Genomic DNA, 13,461 nt, shown 5'->3' with positions numbered 1-13,461 from the left:
AGAGTGTCTATGTCGAGATTTCTGCTACTGGAAAAATCATGTCAGATGACCTCCGACAAAAACTAGCAGACATAAGAAACAACAGTCACCAAGTTCTGGATACAATGATAAAATTAAATAGTTATAACAATACACAGTATATCTTCTTTGTTACCAGGCTACTATTCCTCACCTGCTTGTGTGCATGATCATAGGAGTTGATATGGTTGTCAAATTCCTGATGTTTCTGATACTGCTTATCACAGAGCTCACAGTAAAAGTTGGCTCTGAGGTCTTCCAAGGCTTTGGCAATTGCCTTCTCTTTGTCAACATAATCCTGTAAAAATCACAAAATGCAAACAAAAAATGAAGTTGGCAGAATTTTAAGTGAATGTTAAAAGGAAAATGGTCTTACTAAGAGGAAAAAAAGTGCATTTCAAAAAGTTTAGTGATACCAGCGAAAGCAGATGAAACACAAGGCAATTTTGAAAGGGTAATCTGTGTGTGATTATACTAAAGATGTCTTCAAATAAACAAATGTTTGAAAGAGTTTACTTTTACATCCCTTTTAGCAATAGCATGGAGTACTGTGGCACATCCTACTCCTATCCTTGGCTAAAAAACAACTGGTTTCAAAATAAAACACATTTTCATGTATTGCTGAAACTACAGAAAAAAAAAAGTCTCTAAAAGAGACCATGGAAGAAAACAAAACAAAACTTAATTATAATCTGAAACTGAAACCAGAGCTATGAAGGGTAAGGGCTCTCCTTAGACTAAGTTGTTGACCCTGGAAATTAGGTTTTATGTAAAACCTGAGAGTCCTCATTAAACAAAAGAACATAAAAGTGGATGAGAGAGATCCCAGGATCTATGCGTATTCGAAGAAGGAACCAAAAACTTTCTCAGAAAGCATCCGAATTTCCTTAGATTAAGATGAACCAAATACAAGTTACAGTCAAAGATTACTACAAACAAAGGAAATAAATCTATCAAAAATGAGAGAAGAAATCAGTAACAATTTAGGCCCCTAGGATCTCAGCTATTAGCAGAGTATATATTATAGAATATAAATCAACTATAAAATGTTTAAATATAAGGCTTACAAACCGAGTGAACATAAAACAATATAGAAAATAACATAAAAATAAAAATATAATTAACAATACAGGGGCCAGCAGGTGGCATGGTGGTTAAGGGTGCTGGACTCGCACATGGCTGACCATACTATGAGTCCCAGACCTGCCGGCTTGCTCTCTTACTTTCTCTCTCCCTTTTTCTCTGGTCGGTGTATGTGCTCTATAACAAATTTTAAAATTATAATAATAAAAAAAAAATTCTTAAAAAAAGTGATGAAGTTAAACAGCAGTACTACTTGAAAAGCCAACACACAGATGTATTGGTTATCTATTGGTCTTAATTAGGTTCAAAACTGTGGGACTGACTCAAGAGATGATCCCATTTGCCTCAGCAGTTCCACAAAATACCTCAAAGCAAGTTAAGCATATTCATTTGCTAAGGCAGCACAGAAGGATGAGAAGGGGAGAGAAATGCCAAATAATTATTTGCTAGCCTATTAAGAGTTGGGTAGATGATTACTTTGCATTGAGTAGCTCCTTCCAGTTCACTAACCAAAAAAGATTAATTCTCATTTCAAAGGCTCCCCAAACTGGTCTTTCTCTATTCACTCCATCATCTACCACCACTCTACCATTTATTACATGATGTATTTATACTATGCAAGAAAAAATTTCTATATTTTCTGGAATGGAAGTACTGAACCAATTAAGATAACCTTCTTAAAACTGAAAAGTGAGTATGCAGCATACTATGATGTTTGCCCTATTCAATCCTTCTCAGTAATTTCCTTCCTTCCTTCCTTGAGTTTGCTATATGATGCAAGCATTCATAAGATTGAGAGTGGGGTGCAGGGGTGGGGGGTGGAATAGACAGATCACTTCTCAGGGAAAATGGCCATATTGTAATCCCTTCTCCTCCATTCTCCCCTTGGAATTTTGGGTATGCACGCACACACACCTGGCACGTGTTTCAAGTTGCTGAGTCTAAGGCTCAAACAGCATACCTGGACATGTAGGATGTAGCAGCCTAACTTCCACACCACCAACTAGCCCATTAATTTTCTTTTCTTTTTTTAAAGAGTTATTTTATCTATCTATCTATCTATCTATCTATCTATCTATCTATCTATCTATCTATCTCAATCTCTCTCTCTCTCTGTCTATCTCAATCTGACCAGAAAGGGACAGAGCGAGTGAGAGAGAGAGGGGGAAAGTGAGAAAACAAGCCTCCAGGTCTAGGACCTGAACCATGGTCGGCCATGTGGGAGTCCAGTGCCCTTAGCCACCATACCATCCTCCAGCCTCATGGCCCATTAATTTTAAGAGTCCTGAACAGTTTCATGTTTTCGGACTATCAAACAACTTGTGGATATTCTGTCATAGAGCTAGACGCCCAACAGAAATCGAAAGCTTGCTTTCTCTACTAGAGTACAGACAGTGCTCTATCTTATTCTTGTCAGATGCACCTGTATGAGACTTTAATTCAAAAGTGGACAGTATGATTTTCTGTACTGTGACAATGCTCAGGGAATGAATGTAAATTAATTAATTTAAAATGCTTCAGAAAAAAATTACAGTGCTTTGTCCATAGTTTTAGTTTAAGGTATTTTGTGAATTGACAAAATGTGGAAAAAAATATTTAAAAAAGAAAATTAATATTAATAATAATAATAATAAAATTAAATTGAAAAAGAACTAAAGTTTTTAAAAAAAAGTCAGCAATATGATGAAGCAGGTGCCAAATGTAACCTATGTTCTAGCAATGGGGGCAGCAGAAGTAAACTTTAACTCTATCCTGAGTTTTATTTAATTCTACAGGATAGATATGTATACACACGCACGCATGCATGCACGCATGCACAAAGAGATTTCTGCTATAGAGCTCATGTGCTTGCCAAAGAGACAGTGACAGAGAGACAGAAAGTGAGAAATCACCTCCCAGGGATGATGGCAATGCTGCAATCCCTTCCCCTCCATTGTCCTCTCAGGATATGGGGCACACACACATACCCAATGTGAGTTTCAAGTCCAGGACTCGAACAACAGTCAGCCATGTGGGAGTCCAGCACTTTTACCATTACATCACCTGCTGGCCATGAATGATATTGTTGCTTTCTAAAATATAGTTAGTGTGGGACCAGCAGATGGCCTAGTGATTACATTGCTGGACTCCCACATGGCTGACTGTGGTTTAAGTCCTGGACCCAGTGGCTTAAAACTGATGCCTGGTACATGCGTGTGCATGCCCCCAAATCCCAGAGAATGGAGGAGGGATTGCAGTGTGGCCACCTCCTCTGGAGGGTGATTTCTCTCTTTCTGTCTCTGTCTCTCCAGTCTCTTAAAATATATCTATATATAGGTATATATAGATATATACCTATATATATAGGCATATATAGATATATATCTATATATACCTATATATAGAGAGAGGGGGGGGGGAGAGAGAGAGAGAGAAAGAGAGATGTGGTGATTAAGGCATTGGACTCCCATATGGTCAACCATAGTTCAAGCCCCAGACCCAGCAGCTTGAAAATCTCACTGGGTGCATATGCATGTGTACCCCAAATCCCAGGAGAATGGAGAAGGGATTGTGGCATAGCCATCCCCCAGGGGATGATTTCTCATTTTCCCTCTCTTTATTTATCTATCTCTGTCTCTCTCCAGCTAGAGCACGTGTCCTAAGGCAAAAACCTAAATAAAAAAATAAACAAGAAATAAAGATATTGCTGGATGTACAATTCTAGGGCAATGGTTGTTTGCTCTGAGTGTATCTTTATTCTGACTTAATCGTAACTGCAATAGTTCTTCGAAGAGTCTGACTTAGTCGTAACTGCAATAGTTCTTCGAAGAGTATGCCTTTTTCTTTAGTATTCCTAGGGCAGTTTTACCAGAAGGCATCAATGTGCAGTATTTTTTTTTAATCTTGCTTGAGATTCATTAGGCTTGCTGAATTGGTAAATTGGTCTTTCAGCAATTATAGAATCTTCACTTGCTTTTTTTTTAAGAGAGATTTTTGCCATAAGGTGCTCACGCTAGCCAGAGGGACATCATCCCCTGGGGGGAATGGCCACACTGCAATCCTTTCTCCACTCTCTTGGGATCTTGGGCATGCATGTACACGCATGCAGCTGGCATGAGTTTTAAGTCCCAAATTACAAGAGGAGAATGAAGGAAAAGGGATTGTGGCGTGGCCATCCCCCTGGGAGTGATTTCTCGCTTTCTGTCTCTCTCTGTCTCTGTCTCTCTGGCAAGTATATGCACCCTATAGCAAAAAACTCTCATAAAAAAAAAACAAAAACAAAAACAAAAACACCAGGAGATGCATGGGTTTGAATTTATAGCAGGCTCGTTCCCCTGGGCCTCTCATAGTACCCCATGCCAAAGCAAACTCGTCCCAAACCATTACCCAGTCTGCCTGTGGGCTGCTGGCACTGGCAGGTAGCATGGAACAGGGGTGGGGGGGCTCCAGGGAGCCCAGCAGGTGAAGTGGTAGTTGAGGTGCTGGACTCCCACTTGGCCGACCACCATTCGAGTCCCAGATATGGTGGCTTGCTTTTATCATTCCCCACCCCCACCTCTCTTTCTCTCTGATGAGCCCATATGCCCTATAACAAATTAAATAATAATACTAATAATAAGTAAGATTAAAAACAAAACAAAACAAAAACAAACAAACAAAAAACTAGGCACAAGTGTGCTTGTGCCCAAAATCCCAAGAGGGGAATGGAGAAGAGACTATGGCATGGCCTTCCCCCATGGAGGCTGATGTCTCATTTTCTTTCTTTTTCTATCTCTCCAGTGAGCACATAAACCCTAAAGCAAAACTTTAAAAAAAAAAAAAAATCCTATTTTTCTTTTCCTACTTTAATGACCTATATATCAGTTTTTATGTTAGTATCGGGTCATCGGAAGCAGAAAAGTCAAGATATATTTTTCTATGTTTTTCTATGCAAAAATAGGTATAATTCTTCTGACAACCCAATACATACATTTTAAATGCCAGAGAGAGGGGCCAGCAGGTGGCATGGTGGTTAAGGCACTCTGGATTCCCACATAGCTGACGGTGATTAAAGTCCTAGACCTGGCTTGCTTCCTCACTTTTCCTCTCTTTCTGGTCAACTCAAAAATATAAAATAAGGGGCCAGCAGGTTGTGTGGTGGAGGCTGGGGTGATGAACTCTCACATGGTCAACCACAATTCAAGTCCTGGACCTAGCAGTTAGCTTCCTCTCTCTCTCTCTCTCTCTCTGGTCAAAATAGTAACAACAACAATAATGATGATAAATGAAACAATTATTTAAAAAATAAAATAATGATGCCAGAGAGAACATGTGTGCGTAAGAGAAAGGAGAGAGAGAAAGAGAGTGAGAGAAAAAGAGCTAAAGCACCTCTCCAAATGGGCCAGATCATTCTGCATCATTTTTCTTCCAATTCTCCATCCTATCAGGATCCTGGTACATGCACACCCACCCAGCTTGTTTTGCAAGTCAGTAAGACTGGAATGTGAACCCTGATCAACCACATGGGATCTGGCTTCCTCTGCAAAGCGCCTAACTGCTGTGCAAAAAGGCAGCCTTCTATACGATAATTTCTTTCTTTTTTAATTTTTTTTAAGACATTTTGCCTTAGGGTGCGTATGCTCACTAGAGAGACAGAGACAGTGAGAAATCACCTCCTGGGGGAATGGCCGCACTGCAATTCCTTCTCCTCCATCCTCCCAGGATCTAAGGCACATGTGCACACATGCCCAATGTGATTTTCAAGCCACCAGGTCCAGGACTCGAACTGCAATCTGTCATGTGGGAGTCCAGCAACATAACTGCTATGCCATCTCCTGGCCCCCTATATGGTAATCTCTCTCTCTCTCTCTCTTTTTTTTAAAAGAATTATTAATTTAATTTTATTTATTCATTCATTTATTTTAATTTGACCAGAGAGAGAGAGAAAACAAGTCACTAGGCCCAGGACTTGAACCATGGTCAGCCATGTAGGAGTGTCCAGCACCCCAACCACCACGCCACTTGCTGGTGCACCCGATACGGTAATCTTAAGACTTTTTTTTAATCTTTAAATTTACCTGTTTTATGGTAAGGACTAGGCACATACTACACTACAAAGGAATGTTCCTTGGCAAACCTTTTTGAAAGCTAACTTAAAACTTATGTTCTAAACTGTAATTTTCTGTAATTTGCTCCTTAAAAGTAAAAATACTGAAAGACTAATTTCAGCTTCAGACTTCCATAAGATAAGATGAATCTACTTTAGAATTGAGTTTAATCGGGACCAGCAGTTAGCATAGTGGCTATGTTGCTGAACTCCCATGTAGCTGACTGTGGTTCGAGTTCCGGACCCGGTGGCTTAAACTCATGCTGGGTGCGTGTGCGTGCATGCCCAAGATCCCGAAAGGAGAGTGGAGGAGAAGGGATTGTGGCATGGCCATCTCCCCTGGGGGGTGATTTCTAGCTTTTTATCTCTCTGTCTGTCTCTGTCTTTCTGGTGAGTGCATGCGCCCTACAGCAAAAACCTTTCAAAAAAAAAGAAAAGAAAAGAAAAAGGAATTAAGTTTAATTAACAATGAACAAAAAGTTCTTATTCTTTTTTCTAAAAATATTTATTTATTTATTTATTTATTTTTACCATTATTATTTAATTTGCTACAGGGCATGTGTGCTCGAGAGAGAGAGAGAGAGAGAGAGAGAGGGTGAGAAAGCAAGCCACCAGGCCTGGGATTTGAACTATGATCACCCATGCGAGAGTCCAGTACCTTAAACACCATGCCACCTGCCAGCCTGCTTAGTTATTCTTTTTTTTTTAAGAGAGTTTTTTGCTATAAGGTGTGTGCACTCACAAGAGAGACAGAAAATGAGAAATCACCACCCAAGGGGAGATGGCCATGCTGCAATCCCTTTTTCTCCATTTTCTTCTCGGATCTTGGGCGCACATGCACCCAGCATGAAATTTAAGCCACTGGGTCCGGGACTCGAATCACAGTTGGCTATGTGGGATCCAGTGACACAATCATTATGCCATCTGTTGGTCCCACCCTTAGTTATTCTTAAATATCTCACCCATTTTTAAAAAGGACAGAAAAGTCTTAACCAATTAGTACCAAGCTCTCAAAAGACTACTTTTATTTATTTATTTATGTTTAGGTTTTTGACAGTAGGGCACATGTGCTCACCTGGAGAGAGACTGAGAGAGGGAATGTGAGAAATCATCCCCCTGAGGGGATGGCCATGTTGCCATTTCTTCTCCATTCTCCTCTCAGGATTTTAGGCACACATACACACAGGCCTGATGTGATTTTTTACTTGTAATTTTTACTGTTATTTCACTATCTACTATACACCGGCACTGTTTTCAAACACTAACTAATGTAATCTTCCCAATAGACTCGTGAAGTAGGTATTATCATCTCTATAGCTTTTACAGAAGCAATAAATAGGAAAGTAACACTAATTACTGCCAATGTTAACAAATGCCATCATTAACGGAGATCTTTTTTCACCTAAAATAATTTTCTTGTCTTCAGTGAGAGCATCCCCTACACAAGAATGGTTTTAAGTACCTTGTATTTTTGTCTCAGCTCTTCTGTGTCTTCTTTTTCCACTTCTAGGACACGGCGCCGTTCGGTAGCATCTTCAGCATAATCAAGCTTGACAAAAACAGATATTAGCATTAATTCCTAAAGTACCCCAAGATTATCTATGAAAACCCCATTTACAGAACTACACAGTATTGTTTGAAAACAAAAGAACTATATTTTGCTCAACTCCTTCTTGTTCTCTTGTCACCTCACAGAGAAAATTGCATGCAAAATAGTTCATTAATCCTTTTATGCTAGTGGTTCCCAATAGGCATATTTGTTGATGATAATAGACCTCGCTTCAGTGTTCACTGCCAAAGAATTAAGAATAAATGGAGAAAGTATTTAGGCAATGAATATCACTGTTGACAACTGTACACAACTCTACAAAGGCAAAGCTTCTACCTCAGCAAATATTTTAAGAGATCAGCAACACTGCCTACTGAAAATAAGCACCAAGGTCTGGGTCTAAGTCTGACCTTGCTTTGGTGTATAACCCTGGGCAAACCATTCCATTTTTTAATGCCCCAATTAAAACAGGGGCATTATTTAAATCCTGTATGCCTCAAAGGTAGCATGAAACAAGAGTCTAAAATATTTATTTAATTAATTTTTATTTATTCATTCACTTATTTTAATTTGACCAGAGAGAGACAGAGAGAGAAAGAGAGAGAGGGAAAGTGAGAAAGCAAGCCACCAGGTCTGGTACTCGAACTGTGGGCCATTGGGAATGTCCAGTACCTTAACCACCACGCCACCTGCTGGCCCTGTGTATAAACTTTTATTTTTTTAGGAAGTAAGAAAAGTTTATATTTCCATTTAGAGAAACAAACGAGAAAAATATTTTAACAAGTTGCTGAAACTATCAACAATTCAAAAGAAAGTAAAATGTTTAAATTGGAAAACAAAGCATAGTAAAAAAAAAATCAGTAATGTTTTACTCAAAAGTCATAAAATTCTATTTCGCCAGTTCAGTCTTATGTTCAAACTCTCTTCTCTTAAATATGCAGTGTTGCTGTGGTCCAATCTTTCGTTTAAATCCTGGAAGTTAACATTCGATGTTGTTATTGATATTTCTTGTCTTTAGCGTTAAATTGGTTGCCTTTTGTTCTCTTATTTCTGTATGTGTCTTTAATTTTCCTGGTCGAGCACTCCTTTCAGAACTTCTTGAATAATGGGTCTGCTACTAGCAAATTCCTTCAGGTCTTGTTTATCTGAGAATGTTTTTACTCTCTTTCTTTCCATATGAATGATAACCTTGCTGGGTATAGTATTCTTGGTTGAAACTGTTTTTCACTTAACACTTTGAATATATGTTCCCATTCTTTCCTTGCTCTCATTGTTTCTGGTGAGAGGTCTGAGGTTAGTCCAATGGGATAGCCTTTATAAGTAACCTGACGTTTCTCTCTTGCCCATTTTAGTATCTTGCCTTTGTCTATAGATTTGACCAGTCTGGCTATGATGTGTATTCCTTGGGTCTAGATGTGTAAAATATTTTTAAGAGTCAAAAAAAAAAAATTAAAACTACATTTCATCTGATAAACGTATTCTTGCATTGACATCTGCATCTGGAATTAATGTAAATTTTAAATATCCCATTTTGGGCTGGATGGCGGTAGTGTGATAAAATTCAATGCTCTACAAGACTGACTTACATGGGAAGGTTCCTGGTTCCTGTCCAGAGACCTTCCTGGGTACACCAGGCACTTATGTGCCCAGGATTCAGGGCTGGATAGGGCTGGGGGTGAACCATAGTGACACCTAGACTGCTGAGGTGCTCTCTCTCTTGCTTGTTCACAGAAAAAATTAATAAACCTAAAAAAAATTCTATAAAATAAGTGCATTAATAAGATCATTTACTGGGCCAGCATGTGGTATGGAAGTTAAGGCATTGGATCCCACATTGCCAACTGCGGTTCAAATCCCAGATCCAGTGGCTTGAGAATCATGCTGGGTGTGTGTGCATGTGTATGTGCCCAAAATCTCAAGAGGAGACTAGAGGAGGAGGGACTACAGCATGCCTATTCTCCCTGGAGAGTGAATTCTCACTTTCCCTCTGTTTATCTGACTCTCTCTGGTGAGCATAAGCCTTATAGCAAAACACACATACACACAAAACTAAAACAAACAAATAAATAAAATTTAAAAAATAAAAAATTAAAGATAAGATCATTTACCTCCATTTCCATGCGACCCATGCCCATGACATCATACTTGACAACGATCGGAATGGGATCTGTTCTCCCTGTAACAGGAACACATAATCAAGGTAAGATGCAAAGCCAAGCCAACAGCTCACTTTACACATTGGGTTTGGGTGGTTAGAGATCTTGCCTTGGAGTGCAGAGACCAGAAAGCTACAGTGAACCAAACACAAGCCATTCTCACAGCTTACACCTGAACCTTCCTTTACAGTTTAAACCCAACTAACCTACCTTGGTTGACCTTCTAGTTGGGGATAATTCCAGACTACTATGGCACGATTAAACTAATAAGCAATGTAAAGCACTTCTAAGCAATGGCACCAGGAGTTTTAAAATTTTAAACATTAGAAGTTCCTTTTCAAATATATCCCCAAATAACTTTTCATCAAGAATCACTTCACTCTCTCCATTGATATCCTCTCACCACACACACTTTTAAAACTGGTAATAATATCTCAAGTGACATGCTTAAATAGAAAAAGTACACTTTCAAACATGATGCAGTAAAATTCTACATTAGAATGCAGTATGTTTAATTTATTTTCAAAAGATGCTTCACAATTAAATGAGGTTTTGAAAAATGTCAATAGAAAGCAACAATTAGTTGCCCCTAGGGACACAGCATATTTTTACTTTTAAATTGGTGCTCAGAGGTCCCATTTCCCAGAGTGAATTTAATACTAAACTAAGTGCTAATCGGTAAGCTGTGAAAAGGACTGGTTGCGAAGAAAATTGACTTTAAACTAATTGATCTATGCTGGAGATTTTTTTAAATAAATATATATTTAATCCACTCATAACCAGCCAAACAAAGCAAAATGGGGCAGACAAGCACTTTACTACCACAGCTGTTTTACATCACAACTTGCGCTGTTTATTGTGATGTAAGCCCACTGAAAAGAGGACTTACCTTATCCGTTGTACACCTTTAGTGAAAAAACACAACGTTTACTTCCCTCATCATTTTACTCAGGCTGGTGTAAACAATTGTTTTTTTTTTGTTTTCTTTTTTGTTGTTGTTATATACACACATATATATTATACCTTTGGGCTAAAAATTAAGTTTTGTCAGGCTAAATCTGAGGTATTACCAAAAGAAAAAAAAAAGGATACTTTTTTCCCCTTAAATAAATGCCATGATCATGACTGGTTTTGGTTTTCAGAAAAGAGAAGAAATCATCTTCAAAATGATAAGCAACTACTGCCTCCAGTTACTCTACATTTGTGGGATTAAACTTTTTCGGTTTAATATATAATGAACAAATTCACAAGTTTAACTACTTATTTCTAGTATTCCATTATTGTTTTTCAACAATATGTAGATAATTAGGAATAATTATCATAGTTTAAAAAAACCCACAAAAACAAATGTTTCTCATGGCAGGGAAAAAACTCACTAAGCCTTCTAGAATGTAACCTTTAGATATTACCAATGATTGCCAGTAAAAGAAAATAAAAATGAATTACTAATTTATGCCCAATGGTATAATAAATAAGCAGTGACTGCAATCTTTAGCAAAAGGACCAAATAAAAGACAGGTTATAAAAATGACTTCCCAGGTGCAATATCACTTTCATAACGTCTCATTCAGGGATTTACTGGTAAAATACATGGTCCAATGACAGAATTGAAAAGAAATGTCAAAAAATTTATTTTTATATCTTTTTGATCTATCAGAATTTGTTTTGCAAGAATCAACGTTTTGGTACAAATTTATTACCTTTGTAAACCCCTGTTAATAAACTCTGTATTAGTACTTTTGCCTTCTAAGGCAGTCAAAGTTTTTAATTTATTTATAAATTGCAGTAGCAAGTGCTAGTGCCCATTACATTGTGGGGAAATCAAGTTTTTGACAGTATTAGAATTTAATGTTTTAACTGATTTTTTTGGTTGTTGGCAGTTCTAACACAAACAGATACATCCCTTCTTAACATTACCCTTTAATGAACAAGGATCAGACAAGTTGCATAAGGAAAGGAAAGGAAAATGAAAAAGACCAAGCAGAAGGATGAAGGCTACAACAGAGAAAGTAAGCCTAACATATTGGTGCACTGATGACAAAAGGAGTAATTCAGTCTGAAAATAAAAAATTACCACTGCTAAGTTTACCATCACCACAACAAGTCCAGGATCATAATGCTGTAAAAAAGAAACACCATTTGTTAGGCAGAAACCATTAGGGTAGAAAATAGGCCTTCTAGCAGCCAGACGGGATAGGGTAAAGTAACAATTGGGTTTTGTCCCTCCCCCAATTTTAGCTGGGGACAGAGGAAGGACATTCTGTGCTGTGGCAGCTGTTTTCATACTAGGGCAGACCAGGGTGTGAGATTTTTGTTTTGCTACTTGAGAAGATGAACACCTCCTCTTCAATAATGCACGGAGTGGGTGAAAGAACTAGCTCTAGCTTCCAATTTCTCATTTAACTATTCATTCTGGTAAATTAGCATTCAGAGTCCAAGGTGCAACTTTTCCTTAAATAAGTCATGTCAGAGACTCAATCAGATCAACTGGACAGTGTGATCAAGTCATTCACTTAATTAAAAAAAAATTCTAGGAGGTTTGGTGGGGGTTGGTGTCTTCAAGACTTCTCTAAAAATATATAACAATTAAGAGGTCTAGAAAATAAACTTAGATCTTCAGTCCTTGGAGAACTTTGTGTATTTGAGTTCTGTTATGAATGAATAAAACTCTTTAAGTGACTCTCCTTAGAACTTTGCTTCCTGTTAATGAAGATTTCCCAGGCCTGCCAACATGTCTTTCTACACACAACAAAGCCAACCTTTGAAGGAGAATTCCAGAGAAACTCCAGAGAAAATGGCATTAAAAGAGCTGTCACATTTACCATTACTCCACTCAGAATTAACTCACAGAGAGTAAGCAGTCTGACTTTCAAAGCAATCTGAAGGTGACATTACTGCCTGGGCCACATAGTAATTTCCTAACATTTATTATTAAATGGGCTATAGACAAAAGAAAAATCCTAATGGGAAAAGACAACACAAGAAGCTACAGAAAGCGGCTGTAGCATTTAAAAAAGAACTACCTCGATTTATTCATTTGTTATCAATGATAAATACTAACATAAAGAACACTACTTAGAATATCTAAGTAACAATTTGTAATAATGACTTTTCCAGGGGACCAGCAGGTGGCGTGGTGGTTAAGACGCTAGACACTTCCACGTGGTCAACCATGGTTCAAGTCCTGGCCCAGTGGCTTCTTTCCTCACTTTTTCTCTTTCTCTCGTAAAATTAAATGAATAAAATTAAATAATTTTTTAAAGATGACTTTTCAAAAGATAGTAGGTAGCACCAAAATGTCTGCTAATACATATTCTCTAGAAAACACAGCTTATTTTCAATATAAAATGAACTTTTAAGTGTAGGTTCCCTATTTCTTGGAATATTTTTAGGTGAGGCAAATATTAATTTAAAATCTATTAAATTAAGGACATTTTTGTACCTTTTCCCCACACCAAAGGAGTAACCTGCTTTCATCCTCATGGAAGCACGTAACCTACGAATGCTGTTGCTATAACGGTGAATAAGAGGATGACTCCAATGTTTCAGGTTTCGAGGTAGGTGTATGAGCTGTAGTATAGCCCTCGTCC

General features: G+C 38.0%; 1 protein-coding gene and 1 non-coding gene across 2 annotated transcripts in view; one reads left to right on the top strand and one right to left on the bottom strand.

Annotated features, from left to right (window-relative positions):
* GPATCH8 (G-patch domain containing 8) overlaps nt 1-13,461 on the bottom strand; it is a 93,115-nt gene that overhangs the window by 33,227 nt on the left and 46,427 nt on the right. The window contains exons 4-6 of the mRNA XM_027767837.1: nt 9,824-9,891; nt 7,629-7,715; nt 173-316 (exon numbers count right to left, since the gene is read on the bottom strand). Of these exons, the coding sequence (XP_027623638.1) occupies nt 173-316; nt 7,629-7,715; nt 9,824-9,850 (258 nt within the window). The 5' untranslated portion in view covers nt 9,851-9,891. The remainder of the gene's footprint in view (nt 1-172; nt 317-7,628; nt 7,716-9,823; nt 9,892-13,461) is intronic.
* On the top strand, nt 4,383-4,510 carry LOC114005882 (small nucleolar RNA SNORA42/SNORA80 family). The gene has a single exon (XR_003547678.1). It is a non-coding gene; the product is annotated as a small nucleolar RNA SNORA42/SNORA80 family (small nucleolar RNA).

Source organism: Tupaia chinensis, unplaced genomic scaffold, assembly GCF_000334495.1.
Source record: "Tupaia chinensis unplaced genomic scaffold, TupChi_1.0 Scaffold144741_1, whole genome shotgun sequence".
Classification (NCBI taxonomy): domain Eukaryota; kingdom Metazoa; phylum Chordata; class Mammalia; order Scandentia; family Tupaiidae; genus Tupaia; species Tupaia belangeri.
The sequence above is the reverse complement of the archived record's forward strand: the minus strand, read 5'-3'. Positions and strand labels throughout refer to the sequence as shown.